The 22408-nt window shown below is 46.5% G+C and overlaps 2 protein-coding genes across 8 annotated transcripts in view; one reads left to right on the forward strand and one right to left on the reverse strand.

Moving 5' to 3' along the window:
* Positions 1 to 22408, reverse strand: part of MSANTD7 (Myb/SANT DNA binding domain containing 7) — a 501345-nt gene that overhangs the window by 136638 nt on the left and 342299 nt on the right. The gene's annotated exons all lie outside the window — the stretch shown is intronic.
* NMT2 (N-myristoyltransferase 2) overlaps positions 16447 to 22408 on the forward strand; it is an 80330-nt gene continuing 74368 nt past the window's right edge. For 2 of the 4 annotated variants that reach the window (XM_059659685.1, XM_059659718.1), the window contains exon 1: positions 16448 to 16671. In XM_059659685.1, coding sequence (XP_059515668.1) covers positions 16562 to 16671 — 110 coding nt within the window. In that variant the 5' untranslated portion in view covers positions 16448 to 16561. Of the gene's footprint in view, positions 16672 to 22408 lie in introns of all 4 variants that reach the window. The other 2 variants (XM_059659729.1, XM_059659705.1) reach the window with 2 other exon arrangements.

Raw genomic sequence — 22408 nt, forward strand, 5'->3', positions numbered from 1 at the left:
CTGAGCCAAACCAGCTAGGGTGGGAACCAGCATTTTTGTCTACCCCAAGCTGCTCAGTGTCCTTACTTATACTTACCCAAGAATGAGGATGGCTCACCAGAAGTTTGAAAGAGAACTGGAAATTCAGCTTCTTCGAAACCCACACACGCTCTCTTTGTCGCTTCCTTCAGGCTGATCTGTGTTGAAAGCACCAGAAGGACTTGTCAATGCCAGGCTGTTCTTTCTCTGTTAAAGCTGTAGCAATCAGTGGCTCTGAGCTACAGTAGAAGGACCCACAGGATAGCCAAACAAAAGCCCGAGCTTCACATAGTCAACGTGACCTTCACTATCTAGTATACTGTATGATGGGTAGGTCTGGTTCCTGAAGAATTCCAAAAAGTAGAATGACTCCTGTCATCATTTCTTTTTACATTACCCAAAGGGGAGAGAAAGAAGGGAGAAGGCTATGAACAGAAACTGATAGGGCAACTACATGCTGATTTGAATGAGGAAAAAGTAAAAGTAAGAAAGGGCTTTATGTGAAATAATGGAGTGTAGACCATTTGATCCAAAATTGACTGTTAAGCTTAACACTGAGGGGGCATTTAGCGTAATACTTATAGCCCCAATAGCTATTCTCCTAAGCCCCAAATATGCACAAGGGTGGGGTAATGGTATGCATTCAGATGTTGAAAGAATAAATAGAACCAATGTACCAACTAAATATAGAAGGTTGTGTGACATCATCAAAAAAGATCCTCTCTTAAAGCAATGTAAGAATTAAAAAGCTAACTTCTTTTAATTCTATGCCATTAAGAGTCACGGACATACACATACCTACACAGGAAGGAGCTCTCTTAAATACCTACACTACCTAAAAGCTTCTAACTTACTTATATTTGTACAAAAAACTCAAAATATCTCACAATAATTTTCAAACATCATTGGCTCTATGGACAGATCCTTGGTGGGTGTTGGGGGACCATATGATGACACACTGTAGACCAGTGGTTCTCAACCTGTGGGTCGCGACCCCTTTGGGTGTCGAATGACCCTTTCACAGGGGTCGCCTAAGGCCATTGGAAAGACATATATATTTACATATTGTTTTTGTGATTAATCACTATGCTTTAATTATGTTCAATTTGTAACAATGAAAATACATCCTGCATATCAGATATTTACATTACGATTCATAACAGTAGCAAAATTACAGTTATGAAGTAGCAACGAAAATAATTTTATGGTTGGGGGTCACCACACATGAGGAACTGTATTAAAGGGTCGCGGCATTAGGAAGGTTGAGAACCACTGCTGTAGACAGTGGAGAGTGGGAGTGGAATGCCCTTCAAGCTTTGAATTTCTTCACATTTAGCGAGCAGTTTATTTTATCACTCTATCTGAATGTTTCCCCAAGAGTAGGTGTGGTTTTCAATAGTTTTCCTAAGGAATTGTGTGTAGCTAAAGATGCAGTCTTTCATGTTATTCTCTTTTGGAAAACATAATGTTCTTAGAGTTTTCTCCTGAAATATATATATGAAAATTCTGGAATCGGGCTTGCTCTCTGAAATATACTTTTGTGAGTTCACTTTTTCCAAATAATAAATAATTTTACACGAACAAAAAAGTGCCTGGCCAGTGTGGCTCAGTGGTTCAGCATCAGCCTATGAACCAGGAGGTCATGGTTTGATTCCAGGTCAAGGCACATGCCTGAGTTGCAGGCTCGATCCTCAGTGTGGGATGTGCAGGAGGCAGTCAATCAATGATTCTCTCTTATCATTTATGTTTATATCTCTCTCTACCTTTTCTCTCTTCTCTGAAATCAATAAAAATATATTTCTTAAAAAAAGAATAAAAAATCAAGTTACAACATAAGGTATGACTATGGGTATTATACAATTCAGTATACCGGTTGAAAAATATGTATGAAAAGTTATGCTTAGTTGTATAAAGAATTTACTTAAAATTTCATCATGAATATTGAATGCACTTATAACTTTAAAATCATAGCACTAATGCCCTAGCAGGAGTAGATCAGTTGGTTGGAATATCATCCCATGCATTGCAAGGCCCAGGTTTGATTCCTGGTCAGGGTACATACCTAATTGCAGGTTTGATCCCTGGTCGGGGCACAGACGAAGGCAACTGATCAATGTGTCTCTCTCACATTGATGTTTCTCTCTCTCACCCTTCCTCCCTCTCTAAAATTAAAACAATAACAACAAAAAACTATAGCACCTTCTGCACTACCACATCAATAATCCATATGATTAAAAAAATCTTTCCTAAGCTATTCTCTGTTGATTATCCATGAAATAATATGATAGCCATGAAATAATTTCTTTTACTGAAAACAGGATTACATTTTCAAGCAACTTTTAAATGGTTGGTTAAAATGTCAGAACTATTGGTCTGAGTGAAAAGGTTACTTTAGACTTTAAGGTGCCATCCTCACATTCAGAATCTTCTAAAAACACTCTAGATCTTTGACCTGCTGTCTGGTCCTGCCTCCATTATTATTATTATTATTATTATTATTATTATTATTATTATTTTATTAATTGAGAGAGAGAGAGAGAGAGAGAGATGTTTTTCTACTTATTCATGCATTCATTGGTTGATTCTTGTATGTGCTCTGACTGGGGATCCAACTGGTAACCTTGGCATATTGGGAGGATACTCTAACCAACTGAGATACCCAACCAGGGCTGCCCCGTTTATTCTTGCACTCTCACCCCATGTTGCACTGCTGTCCAGCCTAGCTGGTCTCCTCACTGCATCTTGGACCACATGTTAAATCTCCAACTTCCATCGCAGAGCTCAAATCCCAAGGTTTTCTGCCTGGATTGACCTTCCTTTTCCTCCCCAAAGTCCCAAAGCAAACCAGTCTCTTGGGGCCAGCTCATGTCCTACCCCTTCCAGAACTCCCTTCTGTGCTTCCCAATGGCCCCGCCCATCATGGCATGATACTTTGTAATATAATTTATCTCAATTATTTGGCCTGTCACCATAACAAGATTAAGCTCTCAGAGGGCAAACCATGTTTTATTCTTTTTTAACTCCAACATTTGATTTGGTTGGAAGACCTGAGTTAAAGTCCCAGCTCTGACATTTCATTCATGACTTCCCCGAACTAGCATTTACTGGGCACCGATGTATATCAGGACTATGCTCTGATGGGGGACTAAAAGATGAATCAGGTATGGCTACCACTTTCAAGGCACTACAGACTAAATCATGTCTCCCATAAATTTATATACTGAAGCCCTAATGTCCAATATGACTGTGTTTGGAGATGGTGGCTCTAAGAAAGAAATTAAGGTTAAATGAGATCATAAAGGAGGGACCCTGTGTGGGAAACTGTTTATTGCCTTCACTATCTGATAAGCATAGACAGAGAACCCCCCGAAGGCTGGGTGCCTTTGAAGCCCTCCCAAAGGTCAGAGCTAGGCGCCACCTCTGTTTGTCCAGACAGTGGTAGCTGAAACTACTCCCCCATTTATTATTATGTAAATCCTTGCTGATGGGCTAGTCTGCCTGTTGCAGGGGGTCACCTGCCTAGGGCTATGCTATGGGTGCATCCCAGATCAATAAAAGCTTGGTCAGGCCTGAGCACAGAGAGGAAGTCCTTCGGGACTTGCCGCCTGGTCCCCCAATATTGCAAAATTATCTCGTGTCTTTTTCTCTCATTTGTTGTGCGGCTCCTCTTTCAGATACTGAACCCTACTCCACGCGAGTCGTGGAAGGAAACACTCAACAACCCTGATCCAGCAGAGACACCGGAACTCACCCATGCTCCTGCCCACGGAAGAAAGGCCATGTGAGGTTGAAGAAAGGCCATGTGAGGTCGAAGAAAGGCCATGTGAGGTCGAAGAAAGGACATGTGAGGTCAAAGCAAGAAGGGGACCATCTACAAGTCAGGAAAAGAGCTCTCACCAGAAACTAACCCTGACAGCACTTTGATCTTGGACTTCCAGCTTCCACAACCATGGAAAAATAAATTTCAGTTGCTTAAGCCACTTCTCCTGCTATGGCAGCCCCAGCAGGCTAATACATAAGGAGGTCGTGGTTTAGTAGAAAGGGAAGACGAGTTGTTCGGCAGGCTGTTTGTGTGCAGGATGCATTTCAACCTACATCAGATTGGTGGGCTTCCCCTGTTATGCCCAGATTTCAAGATCCCCCAAAGATCCACCAGGGATCCCCGAGTCCGATGCAAAAGCATAGAGTCTTTATTCAAGCTAGCTTGAGCTCCCCGTCCACAACACTCGCTGATGCAGCGGCAGGGGGCAGAAAGAGAGAGCTCTGTGGGGAGACGGGTTTTACAGGAGGGTTGGAGTAAGGGGAGCAGAGAGGACGGTGGGCCCTGCCGATTGGCCAGGTGCAAGTCGGGGTCTTGTTACACAGGATGTGGTTGTGTCTATGGCGCGCACTTCCCTTGATTGTCATTGGTTAGTTTAAAGAAATCCTAGGTGTGGCTATCAGAGGCTTGGGCTTCTGGGAAGAAGCTCCTTGCTGAGCACATGGCTAATGGCTGCTTCCCAAAAATGGAGGATCTGGAGAAAGATGGAGGGTGTAGCACTCGCCCTTCCACCCCTATAGCTCCTGGTGACAGAGAAGCAAGCAAGAGGCCAGAAAGAATAGGCCTTCCCACCAGGCCTCACAGAGACAGCTGAGGAACTGGGCCTCTGTTCTGGGTCCAGGACCCTGGTAGCATCTGTGTACAGGTTGAGGGGCTGATTGGGGTGATGAATGACATGGAAGTCTGAAGCTAGTTAAGAATGTGCTGGTCTGTTTAGAGATTTGGCAAGGAAACAACAAGGTACTGATGATGGAGAGGAACGCCTAGGAGTCCCTGAGCTGGGGGAGTACTGGCCTTAACATCGCAGAACACGGAGTGAACAGGGGAACTGGCCCACTGTGCTCCCTCCCCTCTGGTTACCCGTCCTCCCCTGAGCATCAGGGGCTTATGAGTGGTATTCACTGGAGTGCACTGCTCTGCCTTGACATGACTCAGCTTTTCGCTTAGCCTTTGTTTTTTAATTTTTCTTTTGTTTTTATTACTCCCTCCTCTGCTGAGTGAACAACCATCTCCTCACAACTCCAATTCAAATCCCCCCTAAAGAGAACCTAATTTGGTCTTCACACCTTCTTCTGGGAGATGCTTTCATGCAGGGCGGCTTGATGGCCCTGCAGCTGTAGGCAGGCTGCCCTTGGTCTCCCTGGCAGTGACTCCTGCCTCCGAGCTGGTGGTGACAATTCAGGCTCCCAGGCAAGCCTCCCTGCCTCTGTGGGTGGAATGCTCTCAGCTGCAAGTAAGACAGTATCCAAACACAAGGAACCAAAACACTAGGAGATTCTCTTCCTCCCACAAGAGAAGCCAACAGGTGGCAGTTCTACGGCTCAGAGGCTCTGTGACCCCTGAGGACCAGGCTGTTCACATATTTCCCCTCTGCCAGGTATCTGGACAGTGTTGCTGCAAGTCAATGAAGAACATCTTAAAATTCCCCTGATAGCCCCCAGGGGGCGCCTTAAGTGTCACTAGCAAAACAGGATCTAAAAAAAAAAAGAAAAAAGAAAAACTGAATCTAAGTGCCACCTCGGAGTGGGAGAAAGGTGACAAGAGTGAGTAGCTGGCATTTGCAATGTCCACAGGGGCCCGTGGTTCTGATGCAGGTGGCACATTGCGTAGACAAGCGTCTGCTCTAACAAGAAAGCAGGCAACTGCCACATTGTGCTGCAGTGCTATAAGAATTTGCTAAGACACTATTTTGGGTAAATTACATAACCTCTCTGAGGCCTAGATTCCAAAATGGAAAATAAGAATAATACCTACATCACAGAACTGTTGTAGAGATTAATATGAAATAATATATTTAGAAGTCTCTGATACCTGCCATACACATTTGTTTCATCTTCCCCATCACCTACAGAGAAAATACATACTTGTTAATAAAATAGTTAATAGCTTACCTTGAACACATCCTCTTGAATTTTATTATATATATGTGTGTGTGTGTGTATATATATATATATATATATATATATATATATATATATATAAATCCAGTTGACATGGAAAATAAAAGTACATAAAAAACTGAAAGGCAAAAAAAAAACAAAACAAAACTGAAAGGCTGGCATGCTAGGAATTAGCTTAAATGCAATCGTGTCTTATTGTATTGACAAGAACGCTCAGTAACGACATTTACACCTCCAACACATGTCCCCAGATCATCTGATTAACCATTGTCACTCTCCCTCAGGCACAGAACCTCTGAATATCTCCCATTCCTTCTTCCTCCAAACTGGCTCATTGCTAAATGTTAAGGGATTTTTGTTGTTTTTTAAAATTTGTCTGTGTGTGTGTGTGTTTGTGTGTGTGTGTGTGTGTGTGTGTGTCTTGTTTTTGTCCTGCACTGTTTGTTACTAGTAAGTCTCTGGGACAGTCTGAAGCCATTTCTCATATGAAATAGATTACACTAAATGGCAGTTTGGCTTCCAGACTTGTTTCTTGTGAGAGGTTCAAACACTGCAGTTAATTTCATTTCTCCCACCTGCATTCTTGACAACATAGTCAGTGGATGCTTCTTCAGTGGATCCAATTTATTCACATTTGATTTTGAGACTCTTTATCCAATTATCCTCATTACATCCCCTCCTGGTTGCACTCATGGATCTGTTCCCTGACAATTATGCAAGAGACATTAGGTTTCCTTCTTTCTCCTCTGACATACCATCAGAGACACCTGCTCTCTCACCCAAGATCCAAGAAGTCTTTCTTTTATTCCAAATTCATCTCAAAGCCCATCTCCTCCAGGAAACTCATGCCAGCAATGCTGTTATGTCATATCTGTCCCACTAAACAAGACCACTTGAACATTTAGTCTTCAACAGGGCTAAAAACAAAACAAAAAAACTCCAATAGTCTGTGACAGACAGTCTTGACATGGAAGATAAGCGCTGCCATGCTATATATCATTCCTAGCCTGTGTTGTCTCTATGCATCTGTGTTGTGCTTGACAATCTCTGAAGTGCTTTCTTTTGCACCACTTCCTGTATGAGCTGGGCAGTCTTATAGCAACCACATGGAATGGGTAGGGTAGCTAATATTGTCCCATTTTATAGCTAAGATAACTGACACTCTATAGCAGGGGTCCTCAAACTACGGCCCGCAGGCCACATGCAAATACAAATATTGTATTTGTTCCCGTTTTGTTTTTTTACTTCAAAATAAGATATATGCAGTGTGCATAGGAATTTCTTCATAGTTTTTTTTAAACTATAGTCTTGCCCTCCAACGGTCTGAGGGACAGTGAACTGGCCCCCTGTTTAAAAAGTTTGAGGACCCCTGCTCTATAGGGTTAAGAGACTTGCAAAGGCTACATAGCTAGTAGGGGCTGAGACTTGAATGCCTTTGACCTCCCACTGGGAGTGAGTAGCTGTCCTCCTCTTTTGTCTCTCTAATTGCCCTCTGCTTCATGCTTAGAGGGACCTGTCATTGGATTTAGGGTTCTCCTGAGTAATCCGGGATGATCTCATCTTGAGATCCTGAGGTTAATTGCATCTGCAGAGATTCTTTTTCCAAATAAGGGCACATTTACAGTGGGATAGAACATAGACATATCTTTTGGAGACCACTATCAACTCCCCTCAGATGTGAATTATGAAATTGTACGACATGGTTGCTGGCTTCTAGAAGATTGTGATGGGGTTGAGGAGCCAAGGCATACTGTTCAGAGGCAATTCTCCAGGAATCACTTACATTTCTCCATGTCTTGAAAGCAAGGCACTGACTGTTCTTTGTTCTGGATTATCTTTACAAGGATAATTATATAGCAAACAGCCTTGGAAGAGAGAGATGGTGTCCCTCTTCAGACAATTTACTTCCCATTATTAAAAATTTGGTTCACCTCCACCTTGAGCACTGTTGATGGGAATGCAAATGGTGCAGCTGCTATGGAAAACATTATGGCAGTTCCTAAAAATATTAAAAATATAATTACCACATGACCAGCAATGCCACTTCTGTGTATATCCCCAAAATAGTTGAAAGCAAGGCTACGGACAGGTATGTACGGACAGGTACATATACCTATGTTCATGGCAGAATTACTCATAATTGCCAAGAGGTGGAAGCAACCCAAGTGTCCATTGATGGATGAATGGATAAACAAAATGCAGTATTTAGATACAATCGAGTCGTATTATTCAGCCTTGAAAAGGAAGAAAATTCTGACACATGCTACAACATACATGAACCTTGGGGATACTCTGCTAGGTGAAATAAGCCAGTCACAGATGGAGAAATACTATATGATTAAATTTATATAAAGTACTTAGAGTAGTCAGAATTAATAGGGACAGAAAGTAGAATGGAGGTTTCCTGGGGTTGGGGGGTAAGGGAACATGGGAGTTGTTTATCTGTATAGTTTCAGTTTTTCTTTTTTAAAAAAATCTTTTTATTTTTAAATATATTTTTACTAGAGGCCTGGTGCACAAAAATTTGTGCACTGGGGCGGGGGGGTGGGTCCCTCAGCCCAGCCTGTGCCCTCTCGCAGTCTGGGGGATGACCACCTGCTGGCTTAGGCCCGCTCCCAGGGGGATTGGGCCTAAAATGGCAATCAGACATCCCTCTGGCAGCCCGGCAGCCCTCGGGGGATGCCCACTTGCCAGCGGAGAGCAGACCTAAGCTGTAGTCGGACATCCTTAGTGCTGCTGAGAAGGCAGGAGAGGCTCCCACCACCACCGCTGTACTGGCAGCCATCAGCCTGGCTTGTGGCTGAGCAGAGCTCCTCCCATGTGAGAGTGACCTGATAACCAGAGGGCAGCTCCTGCATTGAGCATCTGCCCCCTGGTGGTCAGTGTGTGTCATAGTGACCAGTCATTCCCAGTTGTTCTGCTGTTAGGGTCAGTTTGCATATTACCCTTTTACTATATAGGATAGAGGCCTGGTGCATGGGTGGGGGCCAGCTGGTTTGCCCTGAAGTGTGTCCCACATCAGGGTGGGGGTTCCACTTGGGTGCCTGTCCAGCCTGGATGAGGGGATGATGGCTGTTTGCAGCTGGTCACACCCCCTTCAGGGTGGGGGTCCCCACTGGGGTGCCTGGCCAGTCTGGGTGAGGGGCTGAGGGCCGTTTTCAGGCTGGCAGGTGACTGAAGCTCCCAACCTCTCCTTTTTTCTTTTTTTTTTTAATTCTGGGATTTATTTACCTTCTATGGCTGTCACTGGAGCTGAGAGCGGGCTTTAGCTCTGAGGCTCGGCTCCAGCTCTGAGACCTTGGCTGCTGAAAGCAGTTATCTGGGTTTGTTTGGGTTCTATAATTGTAACACTGTTGGTGGTCCTGCTCACTCCAGCTCTGATGGCTGAAAGCAGGTTTCTGGGGATTGTTTAGCTTCTATAATTGCAACATAGTTGCTTAAAGTGCAAGCTCAGAGGTCGGCAGTGGCAGGCAGGGAACCTTGGCTTCCTCCATCACTGGAGCAAGCAAGCCTCCTGTTCGCTTAAGCTGCCTGGCTGCCGGCCACCATCTTGGTTGGCAGTTAATTTGCATATTGCCCTGATTAGCTAATGGGAAGGGTAGCGAAGTTATGGTTAATTACCATGTTTCTCTATTATTAGATAGGATTTGTTTCAGAGAGGAAGGGGAAGGAAGAGAGAGATAGAAACATCAATGATGAAAGAGAATCACCAATTGGCCACCTCCTGCACACCCCACATTGTGGATTGAGCCTGCAATGCAGGCATGTGCCCTTGACTGGAATTGAACCTGGGACCCTTCAGTCTGCAGGCTGAAGTTCTATCCACTGAGCCATGCTGGTCAGGCTAGTTTCAGTTTTTCAATATGAAAAAACTCTAAAGATTGGTTACATGACAATGTGAATATACTTAACACTACTAAATTACAGACTTAGAAATGGTTAAGATGGTAAATTTTATGTGTATTTTACTGTCACTTTTTTAGAAAGCAAAAATTATATAATCCTACTAGAGGCCTGGTGCACAAAAATTTGTGCACTCGATGGGGAAGGGGGGTCCCTCAGCCCGGCCTGTGCCCTCTCGCAGTCTGGGGCATGTCCACCTGCTGGCTTAGGCCTGCTTCCTGGGGGATCAGGCCTAAGCTGGCAGTCAGACATCCCTCTGGCAGCCCGGGAGCCCTCGGTGGATGTCCACTTGCCAGCGGGGAGCAGACCTAAGCTGCAGTCGGACATCCTTAGTGCTGCTGAGGAGGCAGGAGAGGATCCCACCACCACCACCGCTGTGCTGGCAGCCGTCAGCCTGGCTAGTGGCTGAGCAGAGCTCCCCCTGTGGGAGCGCACTGACCACCAGAGGGCTGCTCCTGCATTGAGTGTCTGCCTCCTGGTGGTCAGTGTGTGTCATAGTGACCAGTCATTCCCAGTTGTTCTGCTGTTAGGGTCAATTTGCATATGACCCTTTTATTATATAGGATAGAGGCCTGGTGCATGGGTGGGGGCCAGCTGGTTTGCCCTGAAGGGTGTCCTGGATCAGGGTGGGGGTCCCACTTGGGTGCCTGTCCAGCCTGGGTGAGGGGCTGAGGGCCATTTTCAGGCTGACCACACCCCCTTCAGGGTGAGGGTCCCTACTGGGGAGCCTGGCCAGCCTGGGTGAGGGGCTGATGGCTGTTTGCAGGCGGGCCACAGCCCTTTCAGGGTGGGGGGGTCCTGCTGGGGTGCCTGGCTAGCCTGGGTGAGGGGCTGAGGGACATTTTCAGGTTGCCCACAGCCCCTTGAGGGTGGGTAGGTTCCGCTGGGTTGCCTGGCCAGCCTGGGTGAGGGACTGATGGCCGTTTTCAGGCTGGCCACACCCCCTGGCAACCCAAACTCCTTTTTTTTCTTTTTTCTTTTTTTTTCAGTGCCTCCTTGAGTGGAGGCCAGGGAGGGCTGGAAGCAGGTATCTGGTATTTATTTATCTTCTATAATGGAAACTTTGTAGCCTTGAGCGGAGCCCAGGGCTGGCCAGGGCAGGTGGGAAGCTTGGCTTCCTCCACCGCCGGGGGCAACCCAAGCATCCTGCTCGCTCCAGCTCTGTGGCCACCCCCATCTTAGTTGGGTTAATTTGCATATTCACTCCTGATTCGTTGGTGGGCGTGGGTTGTGGGTGTAGCAGAGTGATGGTTAATTTTCATGTTTCTCTTTTATTAGTGTAGATATAATAAAGAGGTAATATGCAAATTGACCATCACTCCAACACAAGTTGGCTGCCCCCATGTGGACACAAGATGGCCGGCAGGGGAGGGCAGTTGTGGGTGATCAGGCCAGCAGGGGAGGGCAGTTGGGAGGGACCAGGCCTACAAGGGAGGACAGTTGGGGGGTACCCAGGCCTGCATGGGAGGGTAGTTGGGGGTGACCAGGCCAGCAGGGGAGGGTAGTTAGGGGCAATCAGGCTGGCAGGGAAGCAGTTAGGCATCGATCAGTCTGGCAGGGGAGTGGTTAGGTGTGATCAGGCTGGCAGGCAGAAGCGGTTAGGGGCAATCAGGCAGGCAGGCAGGAGAGTGGTTGGGAGCCAGTAGTCCTGGATTGTGAGAGGGCTGTCTGACTGCCTGGTGGGCCCAGTGGGTTCGGGCCTAAGCGGGCAGTCGGACATCCCTCAGGGGGTCCCAGATTGGAGAGGGTGCAGGCTGGGCTGAGGGACAACCCTCCCTCCCCCCCGCCCATGCATGAATTTCATGCACCGGGCCTTTAGTAGTCTAAATAAAACCAGATCAATTATACAACTATGGTCCTATATCTGTAACAGCAGATGAGCCAAGCAGATAAGAAATTCCCAAGGGCCTCTTTTAGCTCACTGATAGCTGCTCTACCGTACTCTCTTTCCCTAAATAAATCTTGGATCTGAGAGTCTGGAAGATGCCACTTGGTTCCAATCCCCCAAACTTTGGAAGTAAACCAGGGAAAGAAGCAAATACTTTAGAAGCATAGTGAGTTTTTATACATGACAGTAAGATTTAGGGTCATCTCCAGGTCATCTGAAAACTTTGTCCTCCTTCAAACTATTAATAATGACAAACATTTACCAGTATATTATACTAGAGGCCTGGTGAATGAATTTGTGCATGGGTTGGGTCCGACCAGCTTGCTCCGATTGGGGCTGATCAGGGCTGGCTGGCAGGGGGGGATGGGATGCTGGAGGTTGGCCAGCCAGTGGGAGGGGCCGCAGGAAGTTGGCTGGCCAGCCCCACTCCTGATTGGTCTGGTTGGCCAGCCACAGTGGGCGTCATAGCAAAGGGTTGTTCTAGTTGTTCTAGTCATTTTGGTTGCTTGACTTTCATATATATAAACTAGGGGCCCAGTGCACGAAATTCGTGCACTGGGTGTGTGTGTGGGGGAGAGTGTCCCTCAGCCCAGCCTGCCCCCTCTCACATACTGGGAGCCCTCAGGTGTTGACCCCCATCACCCTCCAATCGCAGGATTGGCCCCTTGCCCAGGCCTGACGCCTCTGTCAGAGGCGTCAGGCCTGGGCAGGGGACCCTCATTTCCCCCCATCACTGGTTCTGCCCCCAGCCCAGGCCTGATGCCTCTGGCCCAGGCATCAGGCCTGGGCAGGGGACCCCCAGACTCCTCCGATTGCTGGCTCTGCCCCTTGCCCAGGCCTGATGCCTCGGCCAGAGGCGTAGACCCCCATCACCCTCCGATCGCCTGATCGGCCCCTTGCCCAGGCCTGACGCCTCTGCCAGAGGTGTCAGGCTTAAACAGGGGACCCCTACCTCCCCCCGGTCACTGGCTCTGGCCCTCGCCCAGGCCTGAGGCCTCTGGCCCAGGAATCATGCCTGGGCAGGGGACCCCCATCTCCCTCTGATCGCTTGCTCCACCCCCCGCCCAAGCCTGACGCCTCTGACCCAGGCTTCAGGCCTGGGCAAGGGGACCATCATATCCCCCCAATCCCCGGCTCCACCCCCGACCCAGGCCTGATGCCTCTGGCCAGAGGAGTTGACCCTCATCACCCTCTGATCACCAATCACCAGATCGGCCCCTTGACCAGGCCTGAGGCTTCCGGCAGAGGTGTCAGGCCTGGGCAGGGGACCCCCAGCTCCCCGCGGTTGTAGGCTCCGCCCCTTCCCAGGCCTAACACCTCTGGCTGAGGCATCCGGCCCGGGCAGCGGGGACCTGCAGCTGCAGCGGCCCCGCAATCGTGGGCTTTGCTTTAGGCCCAGGCAAGGGACCCCTAGCTCCTGGGACTGCCAGCTTCGACCGTGTCCAGCTCCCATCGCTGCCTCCACCCCTACTTCCTGCTATCACTGGCCAGAGCGGCAAAGGCGCCTGATTCTCTGATCATGGCTGGGGGGCAGGGCAAAGGCTCTTAGCTCCCCCCTGGGTTTCTGATCACTGTCAGTGGCAGGAGGCTTCTTCCTGCTTTCCCTTTCACCTCCCTGCATTGTGCCTACATATGCAAATTAGCCACCATCTTGTTGGCAGTTAACTGCCAGTCTTAGTTGGCAGTTAATTTGCATATAGCCCTGATTAGCCAATGAAAAGGGTATCTCTTTTATTAGTATTGATATCTATATCTATCTATCTATCTATCTATCTACTAGAGGCCCGGTGCACAAAATTTGTGTACTCGGCGGGGAAGGGGGGTCCCTCAGCCTGGCCTGTGCCCTCTCGCCTTCTGGGACCTCTCGGGAGTTAACGACCTGCTGGCTTAAGCCTGCTCCCGGGTGGCAGAGGGCAGGCCCAATCCCTAGGTGCAGCCCCTGGTCGGGCTCAGAGCAGGGCCGATTGGGGAGTTGGGGCACCACCCCCTGTCATGCACAGAGCCACAGAGCGATCAGGGGGTTTGGGCGCTGCCCCTTGTCACGCTGATCCCGGTGCTGGGAGGCATATTACACTTTTACTATATAGGATAGAGGCCTGGTGCATGGGTGGGGCTGGCTGGTTTGCCCTGAAGGGTGTCCTGGATCAGGGTGGGGGTCCCCACTGGGGTGCCTGGCCAGCCTGGGTGAGGGGATGATGGCTGTTCGCAGCTGGTCACACACCCTTCGGGGTGGGGGTCCCCACTGGGGTGCCTGGCCAGCCTGGGTGAGGGGATGATGGCTGTTTGCAGCTGGTCACACCCCCTTCAGGGTGGGGGTCCCCACTGGGGTGCCTGGCCAGTCTGGGTGAGGAGCTGAGGGCTGTTTTCAGGCTGGCGGGAGACGGAAGCTCCCAAACGCTCCTTTTTTTCTTTTTTTTTTATTCTGGGCCAGCTTTAGCTCTGACTCCAGCTCTGAGGCCTCTGCTGGGTTCTATAATCGAGACACTGTATCAACTCCAGCTCTGAGATCCCGGCTCACTGAAAGCTGGTTTCTGGGGTTTTGTTTATCTTCTATATTTGTTACAATGTTTCAGACTGCCAGCTCAGAGGCCTGCAGCGGCAGGCGGGGAACGTTGGAGTCCTCCGTCACTAAAGCAAGCAAGCCTCATCTTAGTTTCAAGCTGCCTGGCTGCCCGCCGCCATCTTGGCTGACAGTTAATTTGCATATCGCCCTGATTAGCCAATGGGAAGGGTAGCGGTCGTACGCCAATTACCATGTTTCTCTTTTATTAGATAGGATATCGATATATATATATATATATATATATATATATGTGTGTATATATATAATTCCTTAATCCAGTATTGAACAGACATCTGGGCCAATTCTTTTCCATTCCAAGGAACAGATGTCCTCTCTTGTTGTTTTCTAGTGTTTAATTGGTTTTTGATGCTCTCATTTTATTTCTCTGAGATTATATTTCTTATTGATTTTGAGAGATTCTTAGTCAAAGTATTTTTAAAATTCAAATAAATATATATCTGCTATGCTTCCTTTGCTTTGTATTAGAAATCTTTTATTTTAAAAATATTTTTATTGATATTTAGAGAGAGAGGGAGAGAAAGAGAGAAAGAAAAGTATTGATGTAAGCAAAACACCAATCTACTACCTCCCGCACTCTCCTACTGCGAATTGAGCCTGAAACCCAGGCATGTTCCCTGACCAGAAATCGAATGGGCAACCTTTGGGTGCACAGGACAATGCCCAACCAACTGAGCCACACCAGCCAGGGTTGCATTTTAGGTATCTTTTAGAGACCCCTTCAGGTAGGCTATAGTGACTGATCTAATAGACTCGGTCAGCACCCTATTGCTTACTCAACCAGGTTACTGTTAACCCAACTCTTCATGTTTACAGGAATAAGCTGCAGGAAATTCAGTGATCTACATTTGCCTTTATCCTAAAGTCTGAAGCCAGAGGCCACATGTAACTTTCTACCTCAGAAATAGTTGCAATTGTGAAAAGCAGTATTGTATTCCTTCAGGTTTTGGCCCAATTTTGCACTTCTTATGTTCAGAACCTCAGCTGGCTTAACATCAGTCAGTCATAAAAGGCTGATGGACTTTGAAATCGCTCTGTAATTTTTGTCTTTAGCTACTTCTATTGCGTTGCATTTTAAGGGCATAGCCTCCCTTGAGGGGGTGGGGGTGGGGGGGGGGGAAATGTCACAAAATGTTCCTAATACCTTCTGCAAAAAAATGTCAGGTGGTTTTTAAAAGTCTTATTCCCCTCATTGAGTCGTTTCTGATGATTATCTTTCCATTGCCTCTGTAAAACATTCTGTGGCCTGGCGAGACCTTGAACACCACTCAGCACAGGAAAGCAAAGGAAGCGCTGCTGTGTACAGATGGCAACAACAAATAGGAATCTGAACTTCATTCGCCTCTTATGTGGCAATCCATGGAGCACCTGTTTTCCCTCCTCCGTTTACGGGAAGAGATTGTTTTAACCTAAAAGCCACCGACTTTTGCTTGGAGGTCTAGGTCATGACCTTCACTTGGGGAAGCCCCAGTGGTCTGCATGAAACTGCCCAATCCCCTACATAACTCCCTATCATCGTGGACAACATCTCCATTTCCCCCCAACGGGGTTGCTGTGGTCTGAGCCAACTGTCTGCGTCCAGCGAAAACAGGGGCCGCTCCAGAGTTTTTCTGTCAAGAGTTTAAGGGCTTCGAGCCAGATTGGAACAGGTGGAAAGGCTGGAAGCCCTGTTTTGACATTGATTTGCTACTGTATTGGAAATTAGGTATAGATATATGGAATTTTTTAAAAGTGTACATGGTGGGTGGTGCGGGGAAGGCTTCTGGAAATCTCTTGGCACGCCTGCTCCTGAGTCAGAAATCTCTGCCGTGGTTCAAAGCGCTCGCCAACATGTAGCGATGTAACATCGCGTGGCCTGTGATCCAAAAATGAAGACCCGCAGGATTTGACATCTGCAGGCTGCGGCATTCAAAGACCGACGCGGGGCTGAGTCGCGGGACTGGCTTGGGTTCCAGGGCTCGCCCCTGGCGGCCCGCCTCCAGTTCACATCCCACAGCCCGCGGGTCTCCCCCACGCCCGCCCTCTCCGCCCCCTGCCGGGTGTCGGCGCGGAGCTGCGCGCGGTGGGCGGGCCGGGCGGGGCGGGGCGGGGCGGGGCGGGCGCGCGCCGGGGCTCGGGCTCTGAGCGGACGGCGGGCGGCACTAGAGGGAGCTGCTCGCGCCGCCGCGGCCGCCGCGCTGGCCCCCGCGCTCGCGGCCCCTGGCGCCGCCTCCGCAGCCCGCGCCGCCGCGATGGCGGAGGACAGCGAGTCTGCAGCCAGCCAGCAGAGCCTGGAGCTGGACGACCAGGACACTTGCGGCATAGACGGGGACAATGAGGAGGAGACCGAGCACGCCAGAGGGTAGGAGCGCGGGAGCCTCGGGCTCCGCTCGGACGCGGGTCTTGGGGCGCGGGCGGCGCCCTCCGCCGCTCCGAGGGGGCGGGGGTCCCCGCGTGGGTGCGCCCGGCCCCAGACCGTGGTGAGGGCGGGTCGCGCGGCCGGCTGCGCCGTGGCAGCGAGGCCCCGTGGTGGGCGGGGAGGCCGGGGCCCGGTGCGGGGGACCGGCGACCGGCGGCGCCGCTGTCACCTGCCACGCGGCCCACCGGCCCTCGCGCATTCCCGCCGCCGGCCCGCCCCGTGTGTGTCTCGATGGGACCGAGGGAGGCGCGGCCCCCTTCCCGTTATGGTGGTCCGGTTGGTGGGGGGAGTCGTCCTTCTCTGTCGGTTCCGTATCCTCTCCCGAAGTCCTCCAGACCCTCCCACCCCGCCTCCAGCTGCCGCCACCGCCAGAAATGAAAGAGGAGCTGAGCTGCTGGCCAGCGAGTGGTGCAGATTTGCCCCCGCTCCCCGGCGGGGGCTGCAGAAAGTTGTGTTTCCCCTGCGCCTCTCGCCTCGCGCCCCGCCGGGCAGGGGGCGCCCCTGGGGTCCCGGCCTGGGCGCCCCTGGCGACGCGCAGGGTTGCCGCGCCGAGCGCGTCCGCAGACCCTGTCTGCTTAGCTCTCCAGAGCAGGGCTACCCCCTGATTGCATGTCGGCCTTGGGGTCAGGTCCCGCAGCCCTCACCAGACCCAGCTTGTAGCGACAGCTTTCGATCCTCAAGGCCAAACACACAGTGCGTTTTCACACCTGGTCGGGTTTCGCCTGCCTTTTCACAGGGTCCCTTTTCTCGCCCGCGGACTGGATTTGCTCTCCGTCGGAGAAAAGATTGCTTCCGGTTAAGGGTGGTATTGAAGTTCTCTTTTCAGCGGCGGGGGGTCATTTTAAATAAAGACTGGCGTCCTTAAAGGTGGTGTTTGCAGTGACCAGCCTTTCCCCGTTGGATTCTAACTATGCGCAGGCACAGAACACTTCATGCTGCCCCTGATAAGTAAGATTTTGGAAACTGTGGTGACTGATGAAGAAGTGGGTCAGCTTAAAACCATGATAAGGGAGCCCTTAGTCACAGATGGCTTATTTATTCAGTTCATGCAGAGGATTCTTTAAATGATCGGTGATTTAAGTGTAAAGCATTTGCATTCTATTTAACGTCTGCTTGAAGATTTATTTAAGATAGGAACTTTCACTGAGCTTTAATGTGTTATGAAATATTAAAAGAGATCAAAAAGAAAAGCTGACTAGCTGTAAATCCCATTTGCGAGTTGCTTTTCTTATTATATTTGCAGTGAATACTTCAGTGGCAGCTGCAAGTACCCTACTAGTATGCTATAATTCAAGTCTAGAATGCTTTTTTAAAAGAGAGGAAAGGAAATTCTACAGAAATCTGAGACTGAGTTTTGTTTACACAGTGATAGAAATTTGCCTATGATAGCTGTCTAAGTGTAGACATGTTTTTGAAATGGCCAGAAATGGGCCCAGATGCAATGTGGTAGATTACCCCAAAACTTCAGCACCTGTCCATTATCTTTCTGGAGTAAGCCTAGGACTTTTCCTTCTCCCCTGTAATTCTGCTTATTGTTCTTGTTCTTTGAAAGTTTGGCTAATACTTCTTTGCTTATTACAACAGTCAAAAATATCCACAGTACAAAGAATTATTCATCTCTGTGCCTGTTGATTGGGGCCTGTCCCTAGCAGCCTTGCTGTAGGCTCCGTGAAGTTCCCAAGTTAGCACCCGAAGTCATCTCCATGCCCTCTTCAGTTTTTAGTTTTGTACATTAGCACATTAAATATATGTTAGCATGCTTACTCAGAATTTAGGAACACCCAGTGGACTGAAATGTTTTAACCCAGAGCAGATAACGTAGCTCCTAGTGGTAGAGATTGATTTCATGGGTTTATAGTTTATTAAGATTATAAGGAGATTAATAAAAATCCAAGTTGCTGTGCTTGTTGGGCTGTTTTTTAAAATTTAAAGTTAGATAATATTTGCCAAATTTGGGGGAGTAATTATGTGGTTTTTTGTTGGTTTTTTTTTGGCTTGTGCATTGATGATATGGCTCAATAGAAACTTAGATTTTTTTTTAAAGTAGCTCACGTTTGTAAATGTAAAAATTTGAGACTCTCTTTTTCTATTCTTGGCTTCTTTATTCTCCACCAATGTAAATTGAATGACAAATAAAGAGATTTTTTTTTTACCTCTAGGTATAGGTCAGTACACAAAGTGGTAATTTACTAATTAGTACTCTTGTGGCCTGAAACGATTAATTTACCCCCACAATTGAATATAATGTATTTACTAGTTGTTTCAGACATATTAAGTTAAAACTAGAGTGTCAGATAAAAAGGAAATTATCACATTAGATTTTGTTCCCAATATACATATTACTGTATGTGCTTTTCCTTTCATTTTCATAGGATTTTCTTTATGAACTAAAAAGATTATTTCATTTTGTGGGTAATGGTGAAAGTTCAAGAATGAAATATTTATGTTCAATTAAAAGCAATGGCTTGTGTATTATACTTGCATCTCACTTTTTTTATATCTTACTTTTCATGGAAAATGTGTTCTTTGTTTAATTTTTTGGCCCATCCAAGTACAAAAGTGGCATATCACTATAAAAATTCCACAAAATTCTAAAAATCATGGGGAAGGGGAGGGATTGTTCATTTTAAATAGACTCTCTATAGCTGAAAATGTGTAGTTTTTTTATTTTCAAATAATATGCAACAATTACAACTAGACTAACAGAAGGAAGGGTACCTAGAAAGATTCTTTAAGTAACTTGCTTTAACAAATAATTTACAACTAGGGGAAGTAAGTAGGTCTTTGTAAAGGTCATGAGGGAACTTGAAAACTTTAAAGCAAATTAAAAGCTCTAAGGTAATCTTGTTTAAAATACTGTTACTTCCTTAGCAAGGACTTTCTATAGGTAAAAATTAACTTCAGCTATCTTCTTGTCCTTGCACCATTGATACGCATTTTCTCCATTTGTCAAATACATTGGGCCATGGTCATTATCTCTTACTCAGCCTACCATCCCACATTAAACATACTTATTGCCCAGTGTTGGGACAGGGTCACACAGTCGGCCCCAAATAAAAATTAGCATTTAAGTTGGCAACAAAACCAAAACTCTCTTCTTGCTTTACCAATACTGACTTTCAGAATGTACATTTCCAACACATTGATGTTTTTCATCTTCTTTCCATGCACAGAGCTTCTCCCTCAATATTCACGATGGTAGAACAGGAGCACGTGCCAAGAATATTTATATAGGAAACAAAATAAGCACATATGAATATGCCTTTGTTGGAAGATAAATGACTAAATTATTCCCCGGGATATATAAAAGATTTTTTAATATTTGAGGGCTATTCCCATACCTTTCAAATGTTTTTTTTTCGCCTTAGAAAAATTAAAGATGTGGTATTTGGCAAACATTAAAACTTTGGAATTCTTTTAACAAAGAATATAATCTCTCTTCTTTCACCCCTAATTTAGAAAAAGAAAAAAGAACTTATTTTCTGTGCAGTATTTTGTTATTTCTGACTTTCTCTGTTGAGATTGGTTGTGGGACCCTTCTCCTTTGTCAACTGTGAAATCAATGGGACAATGCAAAAATAACTGCACCCTGGCCCGCAGGGGTCAGTGGTTAGAATGTCAGCCTGCACACCAGAGGGTGGTAGGTTCCAACCGGTGCAGGCCCTCTCCCCCCACTCTGTGGGCGCTTGCTAGAGCCAATCAATCACTGTGATGTGTCTCTCTCAGATCGACCTATCTCTCCTCTTTCTCTCTGTCTTCTTCCTCTCTCTCTCCCCTTCCACTCTAAAAATCTGGCAAAAATATCCTCACTCCTTGGGTGACGATTTAAAAAATAACTGCAACTCTCAATCATTTTTTCTGTTTTTCTCTTTATGATGGAAAATTTAAGAGATAATTTAAAGCTGCCCTTTCTGAACTTGATCTGTGATCAGTTCTATAAATCTAAATGGAAAGGTGTGTTAACAGCCTTTGTACAAGGAACCTTCCCAAGTCAAGCACGATACAGTTTGAAGTTATCAAATGGCTGCTCAGACTTGCATGTGAAGTGGTGATACCACCTTTGAGCCCAGAACAAATCCTTCCCAGAGCTTGGCTAAGCTATAGAAGCTTTCTAAGTATAGAATGCGTACTGTGCCGTCTTGAAATTGTTCATTAACACAAGTATACGCAATATATATATATATATATATATATATATATATATATATATATATATATATATAAATAAAGGAGTCACTGGTTATCTCAGAGATTGGAGCCAAATTCTGTAGTAAGTTCAAGAAAGAGGTTGGTTGATTGGTATGTTGTTATTCCATCTGAAATATGTTAATGGCCTTTACTCATTATAAGAGTAAAATATGCTCATTAAAAATTCAAACAATAGGACTTATATGCTAGCATATAGACCTAACCAATGGACACAGACAACAGGGTGGGTGAGGGCATGAGTGGGAGGGATGGGGGGGTAGTGTGGGGATAAGGACACATATATAATATCTTAATCAATAAAAACATTTCAAAAAAATTTCAAACAATAAAGTGTATAGTGAAAGCCCCTGGTATCTTATTACCACTATTTACAGTTTAATCAACTCATATTTTAATACACATATAAAGTGTGTAGTTAACATAAATAGGATCATATTTTACATATACTCTTTTGTTACCTTGTATTTTTCATTGACTAGTAGTGTTCTCTGGTAGAACTTTCTATGTTGATGGAAATATCTAAAGCAGAGGTCACTAGCCACAAATTTCAGGTCACTAAGCTGAATTTTTAGTTTCATTTAATTATAATTAATTTAAATAACCCAGTGTGGGCAGTGGCTCGCATATTGGACAGCTCACGTCATATCCTACCTTTGAATTTTGTAAGCTTTTGTGGTACTCAGAATACTTCTTTATTCTTTTCTTGTCTTTTGCAGAATATGTCAGATTTTCATTCTTTTTTTTCCTTTGGTGATTTAGAAGCTCTATAGCCTACTTTTGTTCTTCAGGGAATTATCTTTAAATTTTGAACAGGCATGACTTATCTGTATTTCTCTAGGAATGTAAAAAATTAACTATTCTCCAAAATATTTAACTGAATAAGAAAAAAATGTGTAGAATGTTTTGACTTTCCCTTCTTTACTTTTCCTAGGTTTTGTTGAAATAATCTGGAATTTTAATTCCATGTGGCTTCTTTTGTTTTTGCCCTTATATTCGTGAAAGCTTTTTTCATAACAGTTATAGTCACATCCATAGTATCAAAACATCTTACACTTTTCCTGACAGCTTTACTGTTTTTTGTTTTAATCTTCACCCAAGGATGTTTTTTCCATTGCTTTTTAGAGAGAATGGAAGAGAGGGGAAAGGCAGAGAGAAACATTGATGTGAGAGAAACACATCGATTGGTTGCCTCCTGCACGAGCCCCGACCAGGGCTGGGGCTGGGGAGGAGCCTGCAACCAAGGTACGTGCCCTGACCAGAATCGAATCTGGGACCCTTCAGTCCGCAAGCTGAGGGTTGCACTATCCATTGAGCCAAACAGGCCAGGGCAGCTTCACTATTTTTATTGCTTACCTCTATTCTTTGTAAACCACACCCTCTTTTTTTGAGGACTTTTTCTCATTTTTTTGTTAGAATGTACAGATGATTTATTTTCTGAATTCTTGTATGTTTGAAGATGCCTTTCTTTTGC

This window comes from Myotis daubentonii, chromosome 1 (genome assembly GCF_963259705.1).
Source record: "Myotis daubentonii chromosome 1, mMyoDau2.1, whole genome shotgun sequence".
NCBI lineage: Eukaryota > Metazoa > Chordata > Mammalia > Chiroptera > Vespertilionidae > Myotis > Myotis daubentonii.